The 27,523-nt window shown below is 43.3% G+C and overlaps 1 protein-coding gene across 1 annotated transcript; it reads left to right on the top strand.

Annotated features, from left to right (window-relative positions):
• The first annotated feature begins 601 nt into the window (after positions 1-601).
• Positions 602-27,020, top strand: LOC103095778 (zinc finger protein 345-like). The gene is made up of 5 exons (XM_016432884.2): positions 602-765; positions 6,152-6,274; positions 13,700-13,826; positions 16,104-16,199; positions 22,040-27,020. The coding sequence occupies exons 2-5, from the start codon at positions 6,242-6,244 to the stop codon at positions 23,659-23,661; spliced, it is 1,878 nt and encodes a 625-aa protein (XP_016288370.1). The 5' UTR covers positions 602-765; positions 6,152-6,241; the 3' UTR covers positions 23,662-27,020.
• The last annotated feature ends 503 nt before the right edge of the window (positions 27,021-27,523 follow it).

Below are 27,523 nucleotides of genomic sequence, written 5' to 3'. Positions count from 1 at the left end.
TTGGAGGAATTCAAAAGAAAAGCATATTATGTATTTGCAGCAGCCAAAGAGAACAGAGCAGATGAAAACGATTCTATTATTGAAGATTTGAAAAAGCAATTCAGGTTTATTCTTTTCTATTCGCATTCAGTTTGAAAAAGGTGGGTTAAATAAGGGTTCCAAACTATAAATCTGTAACAAAATAATATTTATTTAAGTCAAGGGAGAAGGAAAAGGGGATCAGGGAATATCTAACTTTACACCCAAATCAGAGACTAAAAGTCTAACAACCTTTTATAACTATTCTAAACCAACTCCTTAATTACCATGGCGAATTTCTGATTTACTCCACCCTGCTTAGTCTGTAGAATTCTAGCAACCAGGAATGTAGACACCCCCACTTAAGGATTAAGTGGACTTCCTGCCTTTCACAAAGAGAAGAGCTGGGAACTGGGGACACCTGAGGCCTCGGCAGCCTTTTCTGTGTTCCCGAAAGCCAGAACGTGGGAGCGCGGTAAACCGAGCAGGACAGTACTGGCTCCAGAAGCCCTCTGACGCACAGGGGAGGGGCGGGGGCGGGGACAGGACTCAGACTGGAGGATCTGAAGGGAGGCTCCATAGGACCGGAGAAGGGGAGGGCCAACCCCAAGGCGATGCTGAGGCCTTCGGGAAACCGGAAGTAAGGATCATCGCTCGTTTCCCCTCCGGGCTCCACTTCCAAAGCTATTCTCGCCTGTGTTTTTAGTCCGCCTGGGGAACTTCCTCCGCCCGGCACCTCCGGCCTAGGTAATTATGAAGTGGTGGAGGGGGACAGCGGGAAGTGGGGGGCCGAGTGGGGAGGGGCCAGAGAGAGAGGAGCCTGCGGGAGGGCGGGAGGCAGTGAGCGTGACTGAGTTCGAATCCTCCCTTTTCCGAGTCCCTCTGGGGCAGACGCCTCCCGCCTGTGCCTCCTGGAGCCCAATTCCCGGACCCCCCCCCCCAAGCCGGGATCTCCTACCCCCGCATCCTAGGACTCTGCAGCTGGGCGGGGCTGGCTGATCGGGGAGCGGAGCTGGAGGGGCAGCGCCGGGGTGCCAATTTCCTGCGGGGTACAATGTATCCCGGGGCTGCTCTGGGGTCGACTGTGGCCTTCTGCTTCCTCTTCCGGATGTTCTTTCCTGCTAAAACGTCCTGCCTGGAGGGGCTGTCCAGTGGGAGCAGTGCTGAATGCAGTTTTACTGCGCCCTGTCTGGACCCAGGAGTCCTGCCTCCCAGCCTCGGCCCCGGACCCCCGAGCTCCTGCTCCTCCACCCCTTGGGCAGCCTCAGCTTCAGTCACCCCAAGCAGGCTCTGTTCTGGCTAAACAGGCAATAATGAGCAGAGAGAGGGCGGAGAGTGAAGAGGAGTTCAGGAGGGCTTCCTGGAGGCGTCGAGATTGCTGTTTGGACTGTAGGGAAGCCGGAGAGGGCAGTGGTTGGAGCAGGGGAGGGAGAGCCTGTGAGCCGCTCATAGGGGACAGCCAGAGAAGGGGCTCCTGGTCGGGAGCTGGAGATGCTGTTCCTGGACCCTCCCAGGAGGCTGGTGTGTCCTGGGCAGAGGGGGTGGCCGGGAGGAGGGAGATGGAGCCATCAGGGCTGGGAGTGCCAAAGAGCATCCTGGGGGATTTGATGGGGGGGACTGGAACCAGAGGAAAGTCACCTGAGGGGCTCAATGGAGGCTGGCAGGAAGGGAGAAGGGAGCCCAGGGAGGCCCTGCAGTCAGGGATGGGGGCTGAGGGAGGAGACGGGCCTTCCCCACCGGGAGGACTGCCCTCTGGCAAAGGGAGCCCCACTTGGGCATCTGGGGAGCTCCAGGAGAGTTCCAGGCCCGCGAGGGGAGGCCCTGGGTTCCAGTCAGGCCTCAGATCCTTCCTGTGCTCTTGGCTGCTCCCCCTTTTGTCTTTGAACCCTGAGCCTGGCCTGATCCCCTGAAAGAGCTTCCTGGCTGGAGGATCTCCCCCTGGAGGCTGGCTGGACCCCCATGACACTCCCCCAGCCCAAGGGGGCCTCCTGCAGGCACTTGAGGTCTTTTAGGATGGGAGAGACCAGGTGATCCTCCTGCAGCCCCTCCCTGTTTCCCTGAGAGCAGGATTTTGGCTTTGGGCCTGTTTCTTGTCAGAGTGGACCTACCTTGGCCTCTTGGCCACATCCAGGCCCCCTTCCTGGTTCTCCCCCTCCCCATTCCCACCCTGCAGCCTCCCCCACTGACCCCCGTTCACCTGCCTGATTCTCCTGACCTGGCTCAAATTCTTCCCAGCCTCCTTCGATGGGGGCCTGCTCCCCCCTCCCCCAGGAGCTCTGTGCTGCCTCCACTTCCCTCAGGCTGTATCTAGACTGTTGGGGGGGGGCAGGACAGGGGGAGGGTCCCTAGGACGGTGGGGGAGAGGAGGGACTGGATGCACTGGGAGGGGGGCTCTGTCCTGCCCTGCCTGGTTAGGGGGTGGCCCAGGGGGAATCCCAATGCTGGTGCAGTCTAGAGGTCGGGAAGTGGCCTAGGGGGAGAGAAGAGCCATTCCAGGGGCCCAGGGATTCCTGACCCCCAGATCCTTTGTAGTGTTTCCTCTGTGCTGCCCTCAGAGCTGGCCATCTATGAGGATCCCTGAGCCCTGCCTTCCTGCCCCCACGCTCCCCAGAAGCCAAAGCCCTTTCCTCACTCTCTTCCTTGCCCCCCTGGCCCTTGGGCTGGTCCCCATCAGGCCTTGGAATCTGCCTCCAATTCCCTTTTGGGATTCCCAGCCTCAGCTGTGCCAGAGGGTCCCAGGTGCCCTCCCCAACTCCATGGGAGACCCCAGCTCCCCTTTATCCTGTTTCCCCAGGCTCAGCCACCCCCAGGAACACTTGAGTCTCCCCAGGGTCCCTGCCCTCCTTGCCAGGAGCTCTGTGGGACCCTGTGCCTTCTCAGCCCCTCCCTTGGCTCCCCTTCCCAGGCTTCCCTGCTTTCCCCTCTAGCATAGCCCTCAGGCCTTTTTCATGCCAAGGGGTTTGGGGGCTCTGCCTGGTCCCCTCCCATGTGGGATCCCAAACCCCTACTGACTCTTTAGGGTCTGGGAGGATGGGAAAAGGGAGGGGGAAGAAGAGGAGGAACAGAGGGAGGGGGCTCATCTGCCCTTTGGACCCCGTTGGGGCAGGCCTGGCCCTTGGTGACTCCTGTAGCCCCTCACCCTGTATAGATCCCTGTAGGGCAGCCTCTGGCCTGGGAAGAGAAGGGAAACCTCTGCCCTTTGGGTCCCTTCCACCTCCCCAGCTCAGGATGCAGAAGCCCAGGGCCTGGCCCCAGGAGGGATGGGGCTGAGCCAGATCCCGAGTTGAGGGATTGATCAGGGCAGCTTTCTTCTATAATGGAGGGATTTGGGAAGGGCTAGTGATGCTGGAGAGAAAGAGGGCATGAGGTTGAGAGAGTGAAGAGATCTTCTTCTCCTCCCTTCATTCCAGGGGGTGAGAGCCAAATCCTGTCTCCTTAAAAGGGGAATATGTCTCCCCAGAGGATGTTTTCTGGGAGATGGAGGCCAGGAGACTGGAGAGGGAATGCCTTAGTGAGATGAGAAGATGCCCCCCTCAGAGGAGCCCAGGGCTCCTGAGGTCCAATCTATCCTTGAGAGGCAAGAGGATTTCTTATGCCTCTGCTTCCTCCAGGGACACCAACTGTCAGTCCCTTTCGGGATCTTAGGAGTATTCAACCCCTTGGGTCAGGCAATCTTGAATCCCTGAGATCTGGAAGTCAACCCCCTTGTGGGGAGAGGTGTGCCCCTCCCCAAATCTTCAGTCCCCTTGACTATGCTTAGAGACTGGCCCACATCCAAATCTTGACTTATTGGGGTTCAAGCAGGGAAGGGGTGTCAAGGGTATCAGGTAGGAAAGTAGCTAAACAGGCAGGGAAGCCCTATAAGTCATCCCCTCTAGCAGATTGGCCCTCCAAAGTCCAGGGACAGGCAAGGGAGAGAGAGACAAGAGAGAAATCCTTGGAAAGGATCTGTGGATGGCTGTCTTCAAAAAGTCCCAATCCACAGTCCCGCTGAGGACTTCAGACTGCTGTCACTGAGAGTTTGAGTGGAGGTTTTCAGGGGTTCAGAAAGGACAGTAAGTAGCTCTCCAAAGAAACCGGCTTCTTCTCAGCCTAGGAAATGCACGTCCCTCCTCAGGCTCCCAGCTGGAGGTGAAGTTGCCTGTTGGATCACTCAGGCTTCTGATTCTCTCCTACAATTCTCAGTTCTTTCTTCTTGTTCCTCCCCCAATCTCTCTTCAGCTAGTCTCTGTCAGAGACTGTTTCCTCCTCCATGTGGATTGTCTCTTCTCTTACCTTATACTTCTCATCCCCAACCAAGAGCAATTGGCCCAGAGAGTGAGCCCAAAGGCAGTGAGGAAGATGGGCTTTTCTACACTGGGGGAAAGAGGGGAGGAACTGCCCTGGGAGGGGCTGTGTAACCATGAAAATATGGTTTTCAAGACTGTGAATTGCCAAAACTGAAGGTTTCATCCAAACTGTAAAGATAATTTTTAGTGTCTTGATTTAAAGTTAAAAAATAGTGGTCGTCATGGGAAAATTACCAAATATGAAAATACGCAAGTCAGCTGGATTTTTATGGAGATTTTAATGAAGGAATTAAGGGAAGGGAGAGAGACAGAGTAAAAGGAAATAGTAGGAAGGGCCTAGGCCATGAGCCTTAAGAGAGACTAGGCAGTCTTTAATCACTCACAATATTTGTCCCAAACAAAACTCCAGCCCTTCACTGAAATCCTCAACTCCTGAACTGAGTTCAGAGACCCAGCTACTCCAACTAGTCCGAACTCCCCCTCAGTTCAGAGAGCCAGCTCCTTTTAAAGAGAATTCTCTCCTATGTCACCTCCCCTAAATTTTCACATCTACCAATCACAGTAGACGTTTTCCCCAGGACTGACCATTCTTAGTTCACATCTTCTTTAGTTCTCACCTTCTCTGGGTAGACTAAAACTTCACACCTCTTTTGTTAAGTTTGCCTTTTGTTAAGTTGCTTGACCTTTTAGTGATTAATTTAACCTTTATAGGTACTTAGCACCCTTTTGTATTAAATCTAGCTTCACTATAAGTATGAGTTGGGGACTTTTCATTGTTCATTGTTCAGTAAGGAATTTTACAACTTTATCTTCCCCTAAGGCACTGTCTGAGTAGGGTGGAGTAATTTTAAAGTTCTCAATACATTCCTGACCAAGTACCTCCATTGTTACAATAGGGGAATAGCTTAACCAAATCTTCTAAGGTATAGTCTGAGCAATTTTAAGATTCACAGCTGCAGGTCAGTTCCTGCTGCTCAGAAGGGCAGAGAAGTGAGACATTGCCTGGCCCAGGGGAGGTCTGTTGGGAAGAGCCTTGGCTGGAGCTCCATTCAGAGGACCATGAAGTGGGAGGGGTGGGGGGGGAAAGGTGGGCAGGGGCAGGACCCTGAATTAGAAGATATAAAAAGGAATTCTTTATTCTTTTTTTTAATTTAACAAAGGATCTGGAGGTCCTCTTACCATGGAGATGTGCAGGCACTAAACATCTCACCATGATAGGAAGTAGAAACCATAGAGACAGGAAATGAGCTAGAAAAAGGGTAAAAAAGGGGACTAGAATCAATTGGTTGGTCTGTCAGTTGGGGGGTAAGTTTGCTGATGTGTGTTGTGTTGGTGATTAGCATTTAGTTGCTGGAATATAAGGGGGACCTCGGGTTACTTAGAGGGCTTTTCGTTTTTGGGATTTTGTTTTGGGCTGTTAAGTTTTGTTTTTTGTTTTTCTTGAACTTTTTGGAAGGTGGCTCGTCTTCATTGACATACCTAATTGGGGTTGGATTAAACACTGATTGAGTTGGTTTTGATTGGGTTTCTTTGGGTTGGAACTGATATAAGCAGTTTTAGGTAGTAAATATAGGTACTTATAGGATAACTAGTATAGAGATTAGGAAATTCTCTTTACCTCTTCTGTATTTCTCTCCTTTAATATTTTAATTTTACTATGTTCATTTACTATGCCTATTTTAATTAAACTCAATTGTTAATTGTTAAAATCTGCTAGACGTTTTCTTTCCTCTGCCTTAAGGGGATGCTATTAATTTGCAACTCTACTATATTCTCATTAAAACTTAAATTATTAAACCTTGCTCTGTTATTTTGTCAAAACTACTTCTTTAAATGCCTTACAGAGACAAGGCCGGGAAAAGATGGAGTAGCTTCACCAGATGGACTTGCTGGGGGTACTTTGCTGACTCTATAAGGAACTTAGAATCCCAGGGATGGCCTTGGAAAAGGACAGACTCCCAACTCAGGTAAGTGCATTCCAGCCCCATATGGGAGCCTCATCAGCCAGGAAGGCCCTTCCCTGGCTTTGACACAAGATGGACTGGGAAGCTGCTCCCTGGTTCCTGTAGAACCATTTCTGTCCCCATATCCCAGGCAGGATGAACAGCCCTTCCCCGCTCTCTTCTCAGCTTTGGGAGTGATTCTATGCCCTTGGGCAGCTCAGACCCCAAGAGATCCCCCTTAGGTGCTGCCTCTCTGGTTGGATTTCTCCCTGGGCACAAGTGAGCCCCAAGGACGAACACTGACTCCTTCTTCCCTGTCTAGGGATTGTGTCTTTGCTCTCTGCTTGTCTGGAAACACTCACACCCTCGTCCTCTGCTTCTTTTCACCTGTTCCCTCTTGAGTCTGGTCTATAGGAGAGCCTGAGGGTGTCCCCTAGTCTGTGCCATCCTCAGGGAAGACATTGTTCCCTAGAGCTGCTCACTGGCTCATCCCTCAAGTCCTTAAGTCTTCCAGAGACTCTCCATCTCCTTCCTCTCTTCCATTTCTTAGCCCAAGTCAGCCAGTGTGGAGGAGCACCCGGTGTATGTCTGGCACTGCTCAGCACAAAGGAAGGGAGAAGCCATGGGCCACCCTCCAGGTCCCCCCAAGGAAACCCCTCAGCAGCTGTGTCCAAACCAGCCCTGTACAGGCAGAATGGCGGGAGGCATTGTGGGAGGGAAGCTCTCAGGGTTCCGGGGAGATCATTGGTTCCTAAGGGATGGATTCAGCTGAGACTCGAAGGAAGCTCTGAGGCCAGAGGCAGGAGGAAGAGCATCCCCCGCAGGGACAGGGACAGCCCCTGGAAAGGCCCAAAATCAGACCATGGAAGGTCTTGGCCAAGGATTAGCCAGGAGGCCAGTGTCCCTGGGTCAGAGGAGGAGAAGGGAGGTGTGAGGGGAAAGGAAGGTGCTGGAAGGTCAGTATAAGCCAGTGGAGCCTGTTGTAGGAATGGTCAGGGTCCTTGCCCATGACAGCTAGAATGAGGCAGCTGGGGAGGCCCTAGAGAGCTCCCCTGTGGCTTTTGTATCCACTCCAAAGGGTGACCCCCACCAAACCCCACTGGCTTTCTGCTGCTGAGCTCCCAAACCCAGAGGGAGTCCAAGGAGTTTGGGGTGAGCCCAGGAAAGAGCCCTCCCACAGAAATGGGGACTTTTTCTCAGAAGAGGATCTTCGTGTATTCTTGAGCAAAGCTACTTGTACCAGAGGCAGCAGCTGGGTTCATTCCTCCTCTGCTCAGTAGAATTCCTCACTGTTCTTGTCTTCCCCTTGTAGAACAGGTTGCAGAAAAAGGGGTGAGTTTCTGCAACGCCTGGAAGTTTTCTGGGCAAATAGGGTTAGGGAAGTCCTGAGGGAGACATCCTGGCCTTGTCACAAGGCCATCTAGCTCAATGACAATGAGTGGGATACAGACAGACTGGAGTGCCTCATGTTCCCCTAAAAATCTACTTTCAGCAATCTGTGTAATAACACTCTGGGGTAAATGTTGTTCTTTTCATCCTTTCACAGTTGAGGAAACTGAGGCAAACAGGGGTTAAGGTTCTGTGCAGAAGTTTTTCTGTTTTAAGGAATCAAACTTTTCCATTTTCTTGGTAATTGCCTCTATCTCGAGTTCAGCTAAGAATTTGTGTCCTTGAACTGCAAAGTAAGACACCTCTGAGGCACCCTCTCATACCTGACAATTTGGCCATTGTGCCAGAAAAAGGACATGATCACTTTAGAGAAGCTTGAAAGCTGGGACACGTGTGCATTGTTGGTGGAGTTTCTCCATTGATCCATTTGAGGGGGCCATTTGGAACTTTGCCCAAAAGACTTTCAAACTGTGCATGCCCTTTGATCTAGGCAGAGATCCCCAATGGGGGAAAGAACCTATTTATACAAAGATTTATATTGCAGATCTTTTTGTGGTAGCAGAGAATTAAAAGTGGAAGGAGATTCATTCATTGGGGAATGTTTGAACAAGTTGTGGTGATTATAATGTAACCCTGTTGGGGTATGAGGAATAACAGGCAGCATCATTTCAGAGAAACCTGGGAAGACTTCCATAAACTGATGCAAAGTAGGAGTAGAAGCCGTAGAACATTTTATAGGATAACAGCAACACTTTGTGGTCAGAAACTGGGAACAGACTTGGCTGTTCTCAACAACTCAGTGTTGTAAGACAATCCCAAAGGACTCGTGATGAGAAAAACTATCTGTTTCCAGAGAAAGAACTGATGGACTCTGAATTCAGACCAAAACATGTTTTGTTTTTTCCTTACTTTCACTTTTTTTGGTTTGAGATTTCTTCCTCAAAATGACTAATAAGGAAAAATGTTTTACATGATTGCTCAGGTAAAGTCTGGATCAGATTGCTGGCTGTGTTGGGGAGGGGAAATGGAGGGAGGGAGAGAGACTATTTGGAACTCAATTTAAAAAAATAAATGTTAGAAATTGTTTTTCCCTGTAATTGGAGAGAAAATAAAATATTATTCTATGTACATCTCCCTGTAGTTGTGAGGTGTATGACATGTCTGTCTTCTACCTTCTTATAGTGTGATCTTTAACATTAAGCTCACATTTCCTTAAACCATGTCTAGTAGAGTATGGTGTAGGCTTATGCTCTGTGACAAGGAAATCACTTTAAAAGACTGATATATATTAATTTAAGGTCGCCAAGGAATTCAGCTATGTAATTCCTAAATGAAACTCAAGTCAGCAGTCAACCTTTTATGGAGGTTTTAATTACAAACAGGAGGAAGAAAGGTATGAGAGAGAGAGAGAGAGAGAGAGAGAGAGAGAGAGAGAGAGAGAGAGAGAGAGAGAGAGAGAGAGAGAGAGAGAGAGAGAGAGGGAGAGAAGGGAATAAGGCTTAAATACTCCCTCTGTTTAGGCTGGGCCAAAAGGCCCAAGCCCTTAGAAAGCTGAGGCAAAGAAAAGAGATCAGTCCCTATCACTCACGTGACCAAAATGGAGAAACAGTCTCAGGGGCCTCCATCTCCAGATTCCTTCAGAGCAACCTTCTCAGAGCACAACCTCTCAGAGCCAAACCTCTCCAACCCCCTAGTCCTCAGACCCCGCTATCTTTAAGGAAACCATCCAAGTTCCCTCCCCTCAGTTCTCACATCTACCAATCACTGCCCATGTCTTCCCTGTGCCAATGGTGGCTCTAGCTTAACCAAGGACCGCCCAGAGGTCTGTGGCTTTGTACATGTCTGTTGAAGGTCATATTCTCAAATAATTAAATTTTGATCTATGCTGCAGCCCTTCCTAAATCCTGTTAGGACTGAGTAGGGTGGAGATTGTATTTTCCAAGACCTGGTTCTGTCATTCCAAGTATCTCTTTTGTATCAATTCTAAAATCAATCATGACTCAAAGAACTTCCTGTTCTATGCTTAAGCATAGGTCAAAGCCCTCTCCATTGTTCAGCAAAAGGTTTCTGTCCTAAAGTAATCTTAAGTAGGGAGGAGAAGGATCCTTCTTCTCTTACTATCAGTAGGAAATTTTTCAAGTATGAAATTTCCCAATGGTGAAATTTCCAACATTTATAAGTCTAAGAAATTTTAAGGTTTACAGCTCTGATCCTCATTTCCTTCTAAGCTGCATTCCAGTTTTCTTAGCAGTTTTTACCAGTTTATTCCATTGCTTTACCTCCTTATCTTACCAGTCCCCCAGGTTTAGGATGACGGCTGGCTTGTGATCTGGTCTGAGCTCTGGCAGTGCTGTTCCCCAGCTATCCTGGCTTCTTTTCAACATCTTCCTTGATATGGCTGATCTTTTGTTTTTCCTAAATGAATTTTGTTATTATTTTATCCAGTCCTGTCAGGTACCCTCTTCCTCCTGGCATGAGGGGCAAAATTACATTTTTTTCTCCTGTATTATATTTTTGCATTTGATATTCTAAGAATTGTGTTCAATCTAAATCTGTGATGTTTCACTAGAGAAATTTATGGGGATTAATGTGCAGAGCTCTCCCTCTCTGAGAAGAGATGTCGAGACCATCATGGATAATGTTTCCAGAAAATCTCTGTTCTCAATATTCCCATAAAGCATGGTCTCCACATTTCCTGTTGTGTGTGTGAGTGAAGAAGCTGAGACAAACTGACCTTGTGCCATCTACTGAGATGCTTCCCTCTTTGGAAGGAAGGGAGGGCTTTGGGTCACAGAGGGGTGAATTGTGGAAACATTCTCCGTCTTGTGACTCAGAGCTGGAGTTGGCTTGGGTCCCTTCTGGTCCTTTGTGTTCCTGATCCAAATTCTGTCTGGCAGAATTGAATGAACGTTCATTCAATGGGGAGAACTGAGAGAAAGCCACATTACACTATTTGAACCTCTTCCTGCCTGGCTGGAAACTGGACTGCCTGTACCTGCTGTTTAGAGACCCTCAGCTATGGCCGAGCTTCGGCTGACCAGAAACACAGTCAGATTCTGAGACTGATGGGAGGAGTTTTCTCCTCATTGTACATCTCAGGCATTCAGTGGATATTTTTTGCAGTCTGGGTCTATATTGATCAATCAGTTATTGCTTCTTCATTCCTTTCAGATATTGGGAAGGAGCGGGACCCCTTTTCAGGGAACTTCCTCTGTCCCTCTTCCCCAGTCTCTACATTTGCCTGGAAATCTGGGTCCCTGGGTCAAACTTATCTCATTCCTTCTAGTGGCACACTGGACACCCCCACCCTGACCACAACTTGCAGGCTCCTCCCCTCATGACAAGTTGACTGCAGACACAAGTCTCTCTGACCTCAGTGTGAGTTCTCATCTCCCTCTCCCCATGAGAATTCATCAGTGGAACCCCCTTCCATATCAAGGTAGGGCCTCCATCCTTTCTCCATCTTCTCAGACTTTGCCTTCTCCTCCCTACCTCCTCCCCTGTTCTCTTCTCTTTTTGAGATGATAGAGACCACCTCCTCAGTCCTCCTCTCAGTTTCATTTGCAGCCTTTGATGCTTTTGACCCACTCTCCCCTCCTCAATATTCTCTTCTCTCTAGGGTTTTAGGACAGTGTCAGAGCTCATATTTGAACCCAGGAATTTCTGTCTGTAATTTTAGTTCTTTGTTCACAGAGTCACCTAAATGCCTCAAAATTGAAAAGGTTTTGTTTGTTGTTGTTTTTTAACCCTTACCTTCCATCTCAGGTTCAGTTCCAAGATAGAGGAGTGATGAGGGCTAGGCAGTCAGAGTTAAGTGACTTACCCAGGATCACACAGCTAGGAAATGACTAAAGTCACATTTGAACCCAGGTCTTCCTGACTCCAGATCTGGCACACTGTCCACTGTGTGATCTGGCTGTGTCTAGTTGCAGGAGGTTTTAATGGCTTTACCTCATGTCTGGAACGTTTTCCCTCCACATTTCAGATCACTGATCCCTTTAAACTTCCTATAAGTCCCAACTAAAGACTAAACACTTTCTACAGGAAACCTTCCCTCGTCCCTCTTAGTCAGAGTGCCTTCATTCTTTCCATTCTTTCCTATTTCTGCTAGACAGAGCTTGCTTTGTGTCCATGTATCTGCATATTGTCTGCTTCCCCCTCTGTGCTTTGAGCTCCTGGAGGGCAAGGACTGTCTTTTGTATCTTGGGGAATCCCCAGAAGGTCAGAAGAGGTACTGAGTGTAGAGGGAATGGAAATGACAGTTTCTGGTCTTTGAGATGTCCTATATGTGTCCCCATATTCTCTGTATCTGCCTCCTCTTCTCCCCTGAGGTCCTGCAGAAGCATCCTCCTGGAGCAGATGAGACACCACAAGATTCTTCCCATGATCCCCTCTGACTTCACTTTCATCTTTAGCCTTCCTGTGTTTCCTCCTTCTTCCCTTTCTCATTATCTGTAGTTTTTCAAAGAAGCCTCTTTCTGCTCTCTCTGATGTTCTTCTGCTGCTATTGGTAGTAGTAGTCGTCTCTCGGTAACCGAGGATGACGATTCCAGCTCTCGCTTGTGGCTCCTAGTAGCTGCTAGCTGCTACTGTGGTCTTCAGTTATTCACTCCTCCTGCATTTCTGCTGCTCAGGGTGTTCAAGAAGCAAACGATCTCTTCCCTTTGGGGTCTCTTTCTAACAACACTGCAGACTCCTCTTCTCTAGTGAACATCTGCTGCTCTAACATTGTGAACCTCACATTTGCAGGTGTTGGGAGTGAAATTTAACCCAAGGGTGAACGTAATGCTGCCTGTCAATAAAAGAGTCAATAACTTGCCTCTGTTAATGCTCCAAACCCTAAGCAGAAGGTTAGATCTCTCTGATAGGTTTGGGGGAGCACAGAACAAAGAGCAGACGGGGTAAGTGATGTCTGTCACAGGATGGAGGGTCACCAGTGGTTATAGAGCTGGGATAATCAGGGACGCTGTGACTGAGTGGAATAATCGGTAATAAGGGGCCAGCAGTGCCCCGCCCTCCTTCTCTCCCCACACTAAGAGGTTTTTGTGTGAGTCCAGTGCAAGGTCAGGGCCCTGACTGGGCAGCAAACCAGACATGTCTGAGATGGTTCAAGGGAGTAGAAAGACTAGAGCTGACTCCCTTGTCCTCGACTGAATCTTCCAAGGCCAGTTAATGCCTTGAAATGAGGGTAGAACAATGATGAGGTGCCCCAGAGTTGGATTCTGCACTTCCCCTTTTACAGGCTGGCTGAGTGTGGAGCTGAGTCAGGAGGCAGAGAAGCAGGACTCAGGCAGTTCCCAGAGAAAAGCAGTTACTGATAAATAGGATGAATAAGTAAATAATCTGAGATCAACTCAGCCTTCTCTGAGGATGGGTCACCCGGGCTGCATCCCGAGTCCCCGAGCTCTCTGCAACACCTTCTCTTCCTTTTCCTGCCTTCCACAGTGTTTTAAGTAAAAATGGATTAGGCGGCTTCTTGAGAGAGAGGGAGGGAGGGAAGGAGGTCTCAGCCTTTCTAGATCTCATTCTCGAGTTAGCTTGCTGAGGCTGGGCTTACCTGAGATCAAGAGATCAGGAAAGCTCAGAAAGAAACTCCCAGCCCAGGGAGCCAGTTACTTCTGGGCGAGGTACAAAGCCCCCTCTCCCTCCTTCGCCTGCCTTTTACCTTCCCCCCAGATACCCCTTCTGGGGCTTGGACTCTGGCACATTATAACGCTCACACAAACACTGACTGCCCTGGGACACAGCCACAGGGCCACAGACGTGACTAACACCTACATCCCACCATGGGGGCCCCTGAGATCTAAGCTGCACTGGAGGTCCTCTAGAAATTTCCCTTCACACATTAGAAACTCCTCGGCTTCCCTCCAGAGCATCCTAGAGCTGCTCTTCTGAAGCCTCCATTGGGCTCTTACAGACTCAGCTTCTAGTATTGACAAAGGGCATGACCTTTGGACCCTTCCATTCTCTGTGGGTTAGTTTCCTCACGTAACTTACCACAGGTGGGCTTTTTGTTATAATGTGACTTTCAGCCCTCTGCTCTGTCTTGGGCTGCTCTAGGAAGTGGTGACGTTCAAGGATGTGGCTGTGGACTTCACAAGGGAGGAGTGGCGCCTCTTGTCCCCTCCCCAGAAGGAGCTGTACAAGGAGGTGATGTTGGAGAATGCCTGGAACCTCCTCTCTGTGGGTAAGGAGCCTCTCCCTGCTGCCCGAGTCTGCCATCCAAGGAAATGTCACCCTCAGCAGCAGGCAGGTTATGGAGCAGTTTTTAGTCATGAGGAAGGGAAGAGGCCTGGTATGTTGAGTCCCAGAGCCAGGGACCTCCTGCTGCTGGATTCTCCTATAAAAGGACTTTGCATTGTGTAATGGGACCTTGAGGATTCCCTTTGGTGCTCCTGAAGTCCGAGATCAAATGCAGGTTGTAGAATCTCAGATGTGGAAGTAATCTCAGAGCTGATTCCATCTCCCCTCTCCCTTGTACGGAATTCTGTCTCCCAAACCCATCTGAGAAAACTGTTCAGTCGGGTTTTCCTCCCACCCTCTTCCCCTCTATTGGGGATCCTTTTCTCTTTAAACAGTATAAACTCGTAGTTCACAGCTCCTCAGTGTCCCCCAGAGAGATGGTTTGTTCTTAGTCTTCCTTCCTATTGCCCTAAGCCTCCAGCAGAGGCAATGAGGAAGGGAGGTAAGGGTTGAAGCATTTATAACCTGCTAATATTATGGCCCTTCTTGCTGTGAATCTTAAAATTTCTCAGACTCTACCTTGGAACATTATCTTAAAGTTATGGTTAAGGTTATTCCCCATTTAAACATTGGAGATACTTGATCAGGTATGTATTGGTAACTTTAAAATTACTCCACCCATACTTAGGCATACTGTAGGGGAAGATAAAGTTGTAAACTCCTTACTGAACAATGAAAAAGTACTTAACTCATACATATAGTGAGGCCAAAACCTTAAGCTAGGTCTATTTTTAGATCTAATACAAAAGGGTGCTAAGTATCTATGAAGGTCAAATTAATCACTAAAAGGTCAGGCAACTTACAAAGGGCAAGCTTAGCAAAGAGGTGTAAAGTACTCAGAACATATAAGATATACTCAGAGAAGGTGAGAACTAAAAACTAAGAATGGGCTGTCCTAGGAAAAGCATCTACTGTGATTGGTAGATGTGAAAATTTAGGGGAGGTGACACAAGAGAAAATTTTCTTTAAAAGGAGCTGGAGGACTCTGGATATTAGTTCAGCTTTTGGAAGCTGAATTGGAGGTCAGGAGTCAGAGGAGGCTGCTGGGTCTCTGAACACTAGAGTTTTTGCTTGGAAAGACCTTTTGGTGAATGATTAAAGACTGACTTAGTTTCTCTCTTAAAGGCCATTGGCCTAGGCCCTACCCTTTTCCTACTATCTCCTCTTACTCTGTCTCTTTCCCTTTCCTTAATTCCTGCATTTGTATTAATTAAAATCTCCATAAAACCCAGCTGACTTGGGTATTTCATATTTGGGATTTTTTCCTATGGCAACTACTTATTTTTGATTTAACTCAAGACACTAAAAATTATCTTTACAGTTTGGGCAATTCAAAGTCTTGAACCCATATTTTCACAGTCACATTCCTCATCTTCATCTTCCTAATTCAGTGAAGTAATTATCCTTATTTTACCGATGGGAGATAGATTTGGTTAAGTGATTTGTTATGGGGGACCCATATAGTAGCTGTTTGTGTTGAAATGTAAACTGAAGCCTTTCTGCTTCTAATCCCTGGTCCCTGCCCCATCTCCTCTCATTTCTACATAATGGAAAACTATGGATTGAGTCCACCTTCTGTGAAGTTAATGCCCTATAATCTAACCTGGTTCCGATTTGGTTCCCCAAACTTCTCCCCCCTCCTCTCTCTACCCTTTATGCAGGGAAGACTGTCATGCAGGAGGTCCCATAAGCCTCCAGCAGGCCCTGTTTGCCCTTCTCTGTGATTGTCAAGATGAATGGACTGACTGAGAGACAACCTTGGGTCCAAAGAGGATTATTGAGTTCTCTAGGAGAGGAGCCAGAGACTCCCCCAGAGAAGAGTCCCTGAGGCTCACAGAGGTGTCAGGGAGGGAAGAGCACGTAGGGTGATGCGACAAAACCCAATCCCTCTAGGTCCCTGTGTCTGGGGCTTCAGAGTTCAGACAGACCCAGAACTGTGATCCTTGGATCCAGTATTGGAGTTTAGAAGTTTCTGCCAGAATGAACCAGAACAGGATGTGGGAAGAGGGCTATTTTTCATTTGAGGCCCCCCAACAGGGTAACAGACCCATCCTACCCTGGGCTACTGCATTACAGACAGTGAGCTGTTGGGTCCAACTCCTGTGGGAACCCCATGGACAGAGTCTCTGAGTGGAGTTACTGAACTCCCCAACTTTCTCTAAAGATAACTCAGTGATGAACTTCTCTCCATCCTCATCCCTAACTGATTCCCCGTGCCTAGGTCTGCCAGCTCCCCCAGAGGACGTGATCTCTTCTTTGGAGCAGAGGGAAGCCCCATGGATGCTGGAGCAAGAAGGCCTGAGGAGCTGCTGCCCAGGTGAGGGAGGGAAAAAGAGATGTGCCAGAGCCAGTACAATGGCTTTTATGTGCTCTGGTGAAACCAGGTCTTGATTTCAGGACAGGAAGGACCCACTTGGAATTTTCAGAAGTTTTATTTTATGTTATGTTGTTTTATTTTTATTTTCATTTTTAGTGTTATTTTTTGTTTTATTTTATTCATCCATTAAGTAAATTTTCCCATGGTTCCATGATTCATGTTCTTTCCCTCCCCTAATCCCACCTGTTTGCTGTAGTCAACCTGAAATTCCACTGGGTTTTACATGTGTTTTTGATCAAGATCCATTTCCATATTATTGATATTTGCCCTAGGGTGATTGTTTACAGTCTATAATCGCCCATCATATCCCCATCAACCCATGTGATCAAGCACTTGTTTTTCTTCTGTGTTTCTACTCCCACATTTCTTTCTCTCGATGTGGATAGTGTTCTTTCTCATAAGTCTCTCAGAAATGACTTGGATATTTGCAATGTTTTTAGTAGAGAAGACTATTACATTTTATCTATCTGTGTATAAGGTTCTCCTGGTTCTGCTCCTTTCACTCTGCATCACTTCCTGGAGCTTTTTCCACTTCACATGGAATTCCTCCAGTTTATTATTCCTTTGGGTACAATAGTATTCCATCACCAACAGATTCCACATTATGTTTAGCCATTCCCCAATAGAAGGTCATCCCTTTAATTTCCAATTTTTTGCCACCACAAAGAGCTCAGCTATAAATATTTTTATACAAGTTTTTTTTTTCTTATGATCTCTTTGGGGTATAAACCCAGCAGTAGTATGGCTGAATCAAAGGGCAGACATTCTCTTAAAGCACTTTGGGCATAGTTCCAATTGCCATCTAGAATGGTTGGATCAATTCACAACCAGCAATGCATTCATGTCCCAATTTTGACACATCCCCTGCAACATTTATTACTTTCCCTTGCAGTCATGTTTCGTAATCTGCTAGGTGTGAGGTAGTAACTCAGAATTGTTTTAATTTGCATTTCTCTGATTATAAGAGGGGTAGAACACTTTTTCATGTGCTTATTAATAGTTTTGATTTCTTTAACTGAAAATTGCCTATTCACATCCCTTGCCCTTTTAACAATTGGGGAATAGCTTGATTTTTTTGTACAACTGATTTAGCTCCTTATATATTTCAGTAATTAGAGCCTTGTTAGAGGTTTTTGTTAAAAAGATTTTTTTCCCAATTTGTTGCTTCCCTTCTCATTTTTGTTGCATTGATGTTGTTTGTACAAAACCTTTTTAATTTAATGTAATCACAATTATTAATTTTACATTTTGTAATTTTTTCTAATTTGTGCTTGGTTTTAAAGTCTTTCCTTTCCCAAAGATTTCACAAGTATACTATGCTGTGTTCACCTAATTTACTTAGATTTTCCTTCTTTATATTCAAGTCATTGACCCATTCTTAATACAGTATTTTGGTGTAGGGTGTAAGATGTTGATCTAAATTTAATCTCTCCCATACTGTCTTCCAATTTTCCCAGCAGTTTTTGTCAAATGTGGATTTTTATTCCAAAAGCTCGGATCTTTGGGTTTATCATACACTGCTTGCCGAGGTCATTTACCCCAAGTGTATTCCACTGATCTTCCCTTCTGCCTCTTAACCAGTACCTTATTATTTTTATGGCCACTGCTTTGTAGTACAATTTAAGATCTGGTACTGCTAGGCCCCAATCTTTCACTTTTTTTCTTCATGATTTTCCTTGATAGTTGTAAGGGTGAAAAGTGGTTCATTTTAAAAGGATTGGACTTATATTTTATGAGTGTGGTCACCAGGAATTAAATTCTAAAGAGATTTATTTTACAATTCACTTACAAAATGTAGAAAGAGTGAAGCAAGAAATCAGTGAGAGGATAAGGTAAGATTTCTAGCCTAAACACTAAGTAATATATCTCCAGTCCCCATGGGCTGAGAGAGTTATTTTCAGCCAATCTCGGCAAAGCTGATGACCTGGGAACTGTCTATCAACAGTAGGTCTCTCCTGAGGATAGTTTTTTCAGAAAATCCAGCAGTTAACAGTCAGGTTTTCATTTACCACATGTTAATTCAGTTAGGAAGAGGGTCTCAGGTCCAGTCAATAGATCAGAGAATGAAGAATTGTCTCTCTTATAGGAAGTAACAACTCCTTTTAAAGATGTTTCTTTTGTGTCCCTTCCTGTGTCTTCCCCTAATTTTACGTCTGCCAATCAGAGTTGAAGCTTTGTTTTAGGACTGCTCAGAAGGCAGTCAGTTGATTCTGATTTGTCACCCAGTATTTAACACGTGGGTCACAGACCCCCCACTAAAGTGTGAATGGTGTGTTTATACCTTTAGTGATTAAATCTAAAATGGGTAGCTATCCATACTCAATTTTAAGTATCAGTATTCTAAAAATGAGCAGATCTTAATATTTAATCTTCACAATCAGGGGAGAGTTAAATATTTTCATTGTTATAATCAGGGGAGAGTTAAATTTAATCCTCACATAGTCTTGATCTTTTGTTCTTCCAAATGAACTTTGTTATAGTTTTTTCTAATTCAGTAAAAAAGTTTCTTGGTAGTTTGGTAGCACTAAATAAGTAAGTTTTTAGGCACTGAATTAGTAAATTAATTGTGTAGGATTGTCATTTTTATTATATTAGATTGTCCAATTAATGTGTTTCCAATTGTTTAGATCTAGTTTTTATTGAGTGTAAAGTGTTGTGTTCATATAATTCTTGTGTTTGTCATGGCATATAGATTACTAAGTATTTTATATTGTCTAGGGTGATTTTAAATGGAATTTCTCTTTCAAACTCATATGTTGGAAATTTATAGAAATGCTGATGATTTTTCAGGGTTGATTTTGTATCCTACAACTTTTCTATAGTTGTTGATTATTTCCACTAGCTTTGTAGTTGATTCTCTAGGATTCTTTACGTAGACCATCATATCCTCTTCAAAGAGTGATGGCTTGGTCTCCTCATTGCCAATTTTAATACCTTCAATTTCTTTTTCTTCTCTAATTGCTACTGCTAGTGTTTCTACTACGATGTTTAATAGAGATGATAATGGGCATCCTTGTTTCACTCCTGATCTTATTGAGAATGCTTCTTATTCATCCCATTGCAGATGATGCTTGCCAATGTTTTTAAATATATTTTATTATTTTAGGAAAGGTACTTCTATTCCTATACTTCCTAGTGTTTTCAATAGGAATGAGTGTTGTATTTTGTCAAAGGCTTCTTCTGTATCTATGAAGATAAATTATGTGATTTTTGTTGGTTTGATTATTAATATGGTCAATTATGTGAATGGTTTTCCTAATATTGAACCATCCTTGCATTCCTGATATGAATTCCACCTGACTTTATGAATAACCCTAGTGATCACTTGCTTCAGTGTTTTGCTATTATTCTATTTAAGATTTTTGCATCTATGTTTATTAAGGAGATTGGTCTTTAGTTTACTTTCTCTTGTTTTGATCTGCCTGGTTGTGGTGTCAGTACCATATTCTTGTCATATAAGGAATTTCATGAAACTCCTTTACTTAATTTTTCAAATAGGTTGTGTAGTATAGGGGTTAGTTGTTGTGTAAATGTTTGATAGAATTCACTTGTGAATCCCTCTGACCCTGGGGATTTGTTCTTAGGGAGTTTCTTGATGGCTAATTCTATGTCTTTTTCTGATATGGGATTATTTAAATATTTTATTTCTTCTTCTGTTAATCTAGACAATTTATATTTTTTAAAATATTCATTGATATCACCTATGTTAGGGTATTTATTGCCATATAATTGGGCAAAATAGTTTTTAATCATTGCCTTAATTTCCTCTTCATTATAGGTGAGGTCTCCCTCTTCATTTTTGATATTGTTAATTTGGTTTTTTTCTTTCCTTTATTTTTTATTAGATTAACCAGTACTTTGTCTATTTTATTTGTTTTTTTTTTTCGAAGTACCAGCTTCTAGTCTTATTTCTTAATTCAATAGTTTTTTCACTTTCTATTTTATTAATTTCCTCTTTAATGTTTAGGATTTCTAATTTATTTTTTATCTGGGGATTTTTAATTTGTTCTCTTTCTAGTTTTTTAGTCTGTGTGCCCAATTCATTGGACTCTGCCTTCCCTGGTTTGTTTAAAAAAATATGCACTCAAGGATATAAATTTCCCTCTGACTACTTCTTTGACTGCATCCCATTGATTTTGATAGGATATCTCATCGTTGTCATTCTCTTCAATGAAATTGTTAATTGTTTCTATGATTTCTTTTTAACTAATGGATTTTGAAGAATCATATTATTTAATTTCCAATGAATTTTTGATTTTCCTCTTTATATTCCCTTTCTAATTATTATTTTTATTCTTTTCTGATTTGGAAAGGTTCCATTTATTCTTTCTGCTCTTTGGCAGTTGTTTGCTGTGTTTTTATGCCCTCGTACATGGTCAATGTTTGTGAATGTACCATGTCATGCTAAAAATGTGTGTTCCTTTTTATCCATATTTATTTTTCTCCACATATCTATAAACTCTAATTTTTCTAAGATTTCATTCACATCTCTTATCTCTTTCTTATTTATTTTTTATTTGATTCAACTAGATCTGATAGAGGAAGATTCAGATCTCCCACCTCTATTGTTTTACTATTTTTTTTCTCCTTCAGCTTCAGTAGTTTTTTTTCTCCTTCAGCTTCAGTAGTTTCTCCTTTGGAAACTTGGATGCCATATCATTTGGTGCATACATGTTGAGTACTGATATTTCTTTATTGTCTATACTTCCTTTTATCAGAATGTAATTACCTTTCCTATCTCTTTTCATCAGATCTATTATTACTTTGGCTTTGTCAGATATCATGATTTCGACTCCTGCCTTTTTTCTCAGTTGATGCCGAATAGATTTTGCTCCAGGCTTTTACCTTTATCCTGTATGTATCTATCAGCCTCCTATATCTCTTATAGACAATATATGATAAGATTGTGGTTTCTAATGGACTCTGCTGTTTCCTTCTATTTTGTGGATGGGTTCATTCCATTCACATTCAGAGTTATGATTACCGCCTGAGTATTCCCCATCATTTTGATGTCCTCTCCTAGTCCTGCCCTTTCTTCTTCCACCATTTCCATCTACACTAGTGGTTTGCTTTTAATCAATCCCTGTAATTCCCAACATTATTGTGCTTCCCTTTCTGTCCCCTTCATTTTTATTCTTCTCTTACTTTTATTTAGAGTCTATTAAATTCCCTCCCCACTCTCAGAACGAAAACTTTTATGCCTTGGATAAATGCAAAAAAGAGTGCTAGATTTCTTTATATGATTTCAGATACTGGAACAAAATGTAAGGTACAAAGCAATAATGAAGCAAATTACATAATGTTTAAAGAGAAGCTAGATGATGAAATAATAGCATCACATTTAATCTACATGCAGCTAGTGGTATCATGCCTATTAATAAAGGGTTGAATGTATAGAGAATGAAAATGAAAGTAAAATTATTGAAAGTGAATTGTCTATTACTGTGGACATAGAAACAATGCCCAATCACAAGATTTTGTGTCATCTGCCAGGATTTCAGGTCAAGTCACTCATCTAGCCTTTCTGAATTCATGGTCTGCGTTAGTAACGTAGTAAAGCTAGCCTGTCCAAAATCCCAGATTTTTTCTCTTTGTTATTTAAAATTTTCTTAAACTTTGAGGTAATGACATTTTTCAAAGGATGGATTGTGCCCATTTAAGTTGGAAGCCACCTTCTTACCTGAGGAAATAGGATATCAAGTAGTTTATGTTCTGACAGTTGAGGATAGGTTTATATGTCACTCTCTCAATATATATATTTTACTCTTGGTTTCTTTTAGGAGATACGATGTCTGTAATGAAGACTAATCCAACTGAGATGAGCCTTCCTGTGAAAGAATTGGACCTACAAAGATTCATTAGTCATGGTCCCAATAACTTTGCTTTCAGAGAATTCTGTGTTCTACCTCAAAACTCATCTCGTATTGAACATCAAAGAATGCACACCAAGGAAAAATCTAGTGTAAATTATGCGTGTGGAAAGACTTTTATGCACAGGGACATTCTTCCTAGATATCAGAATATCTCTATTGGGGAGAAATCTTATGAATGCCAGCAGTGTGGGAGGAGTTTCAGGCAGAGCTCCAGTCTTGCTGTACATCAAAGAATCCACACCGGGGAGAAACCTTATGAATGCAAGCACTGTGGAAAGACATTCAGTTGGAATTCCCATCTTGCTCTACATCAGAGAATCCACACTGGGGAGAAACCTTATGAATGCCAGCAGTGTGGAAAGGCATTCAGTTGCAACTCCCATCTTGCTGTACATCAAAGAATCCACACTGGGGAGAAACCTTATGAATGCAAGGAGTGTGGAAAGAAATTCAAACAGAGCTCTGCTCTTTTGGTACATCAGAGAATCCATACTGGTGAGAAATCTCATGAATGCAAGCAATGTGGTAAGACATTCAGTCAGAAATCCCATCGTGCTTTACATCAGAGAACCCACACTGGGGAGAAGCATTATGAATGCAACCAGTGTGGAAAGACATTCAGTATGACCTCTGCTCTTGCTGTACATCAGAGAATCCACACTGGGGAGAAACCTTATCCGTGCAACCAATGTGGGAAGAAATTCAGTCAGTTATCACATCTTACTATACATCAGAGAACCCACACTGGAGAGAAACCTTATGAATGCAAGGAGTGTGGAAAGGCATTCATTTGCAGCTCCATCCTTGCGGTACATCAGAGAATCCACACTGGGGAGAAACCATATGAATGCAATCACTGTGGAAAGACATTCAGTTGCATCTCCAATCTTGCTGTACATCAGAGAATCCATACTGAGAAGAAACCTTATGAATGCAAGCACTGTGGAAAGACATTCAGTCAGAGATACCATCTCACTTTACATCAGAGAGCTTATACTGGGGAGAAGCCTTTTGCATGCAAGCAATGTGGAAAGACATTCAGTCAGAGCTCCACTCTTGCTGAACATCAGAGAATCCATACTGGGGAGAAACCCTATGAATGCAAGCACTGTGGAAAGGCTTTCAGTTGCAGCTCCACTCTTACTGTACACAAGAGAATTCACACTGGGGAGAAACCTTATGAGTGCAAGCACTGTGGAAAGACATTCAGTTGGAGCTCCAATCTTGCTAAACATCAGAGAATTCACACTGGAGAGAAACCTTATGAATGCAAGCACTGTGGAAAGGCATTCAGTCAGAACTCCCACCTTGCTCTACATCAGAGAATCCACACTGGGGAGAAACCTTATGAATGCAAGCATTGTGGAAAGACATTCAGTTGCAGCTCTACTCTTGCTGTACATCAGAGAACCCACACTGGGGAGAAACCTTATGAATGCAAGCAGTGTGAAAAGACATTCAGTTGTAGCTCTCATCTTTCTGTACATCAGAGAATCCACATTGGGGAGAAACTTAATAAATGCAATTGATGTGGAAAGACATTCAGTCAAATATACCATTTTCCTAAACAAATAACTAATAATTTCATCACCGAGAATGACAATATGACATCCTATCAAAATCTATGGGGTACAGCTAAAGCAGTAGTTGGTTCAATTTATATCTGTGAGTGCATGTTAACATATGCATATAAATTGGGGTAGGCAGAGATCAATCAATTGGCATATAAATTAAAAAACTAGAAAGAGAAGAAATGAAAAATCCCCTGAGAAAAACTAAATTAGAAGTCCTGAAAATTAAAAAGGAAATTGACAAAATAGAAAGTGAAAGAAGTATTGAATTAATAAGTAAGACTAGAAACTGATACTTTGAAGAAAAACAAACAAAATAGACAAAGTACTGGTAAATCTAATAAATAATAAAGGAAGGAAGGAAGAAAACCAAATTAACAGTATCAAAGATTAAGAGGTAGACCTCACCTATATTGAAGAGGAAATTAAGGCAATCATTAAAAACTATTTTGCCCAAGTATGTGGCAATAAATACCTCAATTTGGGTGATATGGATGAATATTTACAAACATTTTAATTGCCTAGATTAACAGAAGAAATAGAATTCCGTATCAGAAAAAGAAATTGAACTTGTTATCAAAGAACTCCCTACGAAAAAATCCTCAGGGTCACATGGATTCACAATTGAATTCTATCAAACATTCAAAGAATAACTAATCCCAATACAACACAAACTATTTGAGACGATAAGCAAAGTAGTTCTTTTAAATTCCTTTTATGACGCAAATATGGTACTGATACCAAAGTCAGACAGATTAAAAGCAAGAGAAAGAAAACTACAGACCAATCTCCTTAATAAACATAGATGCAAAAATCTTAACTAGAATACTGGCAAAAGGACTCCAACAAGGGATCACGAGGATTATTCATAATAATCAAGTGGGATTCATACCAGGAATGCAAGAATGGTTCAACATTGGGAAAACCATCTACATAATTGGAAGGAAAACCAACAAAAATAACATAATTATCTCAATAAATGCAGAGAAAGTCTTTGACAAAATACAACACTCACTCCTATTGAAAACAGTATAATTGATATGACTAGAAGGGCCTCTCCTAAAAAGAATGAACAATTTAAAACCATCAACAAGGATCATCTACAATGGATGTAAATTAGAAGCCTTCCCAATGAGATGAGGAGTGAAACAAGGATGTCCATTATCACCTTTATTATTTAACATGGTAGTAGAAACATTAGGAGTAGGAATTAGAGAATAAAAAGAAATTAAAGCTATTAAAATAGGCAATGAGGAGACCCAGCTATCACTTTTTAGATGAAATGATGGTCTACTGAAAGAATATTAGGTAAATGACTAAAAAGTTGGAAATAATTAACAATTTTACCAAAATTGCAGGATACAAAAGAAACACACATAAATCATAAGCACTTCTATAAATTTAGAACACATCCAGGTAGCAAGAGTTAGAAAGAGTAATTCTATTTAAATTCACCCTAGGCAATATAAAATACTTTGGATTCTATTTGCTAAGACAAACACAGGAATTATACCAACTGTAAAGGATAATTTTAGCGTTGTGACTTAAAAATCTAAATGATTGCCAGAGAAAATCCCAAAATAATAAAATACCCAAGTCAGCTCAAAATTATGGTAATTTATTTAAACTGCTCTGGCTTAGGCTGAGCCAGGCAGGAGTTAAAAGGCCTTGGCCAAAGGGGACTCCCTGAGCCTAAGGGAAAATGAGTCAGTGTTATCACTCACCACAAGACCGTCTCAAGGAAGCTGTTTGAGTGAGCTCCTCCAGGCTGAGTTCCTGGATCCATGCCATATGTCTGAATCCCCTCCTGGCCTCTACATCCTCTTTTTAAAGATCTTTTCTCTTGTGTTACCTCCCTCAAATTTTCAGGTCTACCAGTCACAACAGACACCTCTCTCTGCAGGACTGCCCATTTCTTATATCTCACCCTCTGGTTAGATTTTCTCCAGGACTACTCTTTAGTTCTGACCTTCTCTGGTTAGATTATATCTTTTAAGCTACTTCTCACTTCTTTGTTAAATTCACCTTTTGTTAGTTACTTGACCTTTAATTTAACCTTTAGAGGTACTTAAAATCTTTTTGTATTAAGATACTAAAAATACACTTAGCTTAAAGTTCTTGCTTCACTATAAGGTGAGAACTAAGTACCTTCATTATTCAATCAGGAGATTACAACTTTATCTTCCCCTAAATACTGTCTGAGTAGGGTGGAATAATTTTTGAAGTTCACACAACACAACTACAAAACACTTTGGACACAATTAAAACTAGATCTTAAACAATTGGGAAAACATTAATTGCTCATGGATGAATTAAAATTATAAAAATGACAATCCTACCTACTTATTCAGTGCCATACCTATCAAACTACCAAGAAACTTTTTTACTAAATTAGAAAAAACTATAACAAAGTTGATATGGAAGAACAAAAAAATCAAGACTATCAAGGGAAGTAATGAAGAAAAAAGTGAACGATGGGAGCCTAGCAGTACCAGATCTTAAACTCTACTATAAAGCTGTGGTCATCAAAATAATATGGTACTGGTTAAGAGACAGAAGGAAGGATCCTGTAATAGTCTTGGAGTGAACCACCTCACCAAGACATTGTATGATAAACTCAAAACTCCCAACTTTTGGGACAAAAACCTACTATTTGACAAAAACAGCTGGGAAAATTGGAAAACGGTATGGGAGAGATTAGTTTTAGATCATAAGAAAAGCCTCTGACAAAACTCTCAATTACTCTGACAATTACTCAAAGGTAAGGAGCTAAGTCAGTTGAACAAAAATTCAAGCTATTCCCCATTAGATAAATGTGCTAAAAATAAATAATGAACTGGAGGAATTCCATTTGAACTGGAATGACCTCCTGGAACTGATTCAGTATGAAAGATGAGAAACTTATACACAGTGGCACGATGGAATATAATGGACTTTTCTACTAGCAGCAATGTAAAAGATCAAGGACATTTCTGAGGGACTTATGAGAAAGAAGACTACCCACAAGAAGAACTGTGGGAGTAGGAACACAGAAGAAAAACAACTGCTTCACCACATGGTTTAGATGGGGGATGTACACTAAACAATCACCCTAGGGCAAATATCAGTAATATGGAAATAGGTCTTGATGAAAGACACATGTAAAACCCAGTGGAATTTCAGGTTGGCTTCAGCAGATGGGTGAGATTAGGGGAGGGAAAGAACATGAATCATGTAACCATAGAAATATTTTCTTAATGAATCAAAATTAAATTTAAAAAAATAACAGTAAAAGATGAAAATACAAAAATAAAATAAAAACTGAAAAAGAATTCCAACTCGGCCCTTTCTGACCCAAATCTAGCCCTGGCATCACCAGAGCACACAGAAGCCTGTGTGACACTCAGATAACTTTGGCTCTCCCACACTTCTTTTCCCCTCTCTCATCTGGGGAGCAGCTCCTCAGGCCTTCTTCCTCCAGCATCCATGGGGCTTCCCTCTGCTCCACAGAAGAGATCACATCTTTTGGGGGAGCTGGCCCCGCTAAGCATGGGGAATCAAGGACGAGGATAGATAGTTCATCACTGAGTTATCTTTAGGGAAAGGTTGGGGAATCCAGTGGCTCCACTCAGAGACTCTGCCCATGGAGTTCCCACAGTAGTCGGCTCCTACCCCTCCATTGTCTTTAATGCAGGAGCACAGGACAAGATGGGCCTGTTTCCCTGCTGGGGGACCTTGAATGAACAATAGTCCCCCTCCTGCATCTTGTTCTGGTCTAGTCTGGAAGAAACTCATGACCTTTAACACTGAGTCCAAGGATCAAGGTTCTAGGTCAGTACGA

The sequence above is a fragment of the Monodelphis domestica genome, chromosome 3, assembly GCF_027887165.1.
Source record: "Monodelphis domestica isolate mMonDom1 chromosome 3, mMonDom1.pri, whole genome shotgun sequence".
Lineage (NCBI taxonomy): Eukaryota > Metazoa > Chordata > Mammalia > Didelphimorphia > Didelphidae > Monodelphis > Monodelphis domestica.
This window is presented reverse-complemented; position numbering and strand designations above follow the sequence as displayed.

Bases quoted from the DNA above. Each gene is read 5' to 3' on its own strand.
- LOC103095778 (XM_016432884.2), top strand. From the start codon at position 6,242: ATGGCCTTGGAAAAGGACAGACTCCCAACTCAG. The intron at 6,275-13,699 runs GTAAGTGCATTC...GGGCTGCTCTAG, and splicing joins AGGACAGACTCCCAACTCAG to GAAGTGGTGACGTTCAAGGA. The intron at 16,200-22,039 runs GTGAGGGAGGGA...GGTTTCTTTTAG, and splicing joins CCTGAGGAGCTGCTGCCCAG to GAGATACGATGTCTGTAATG.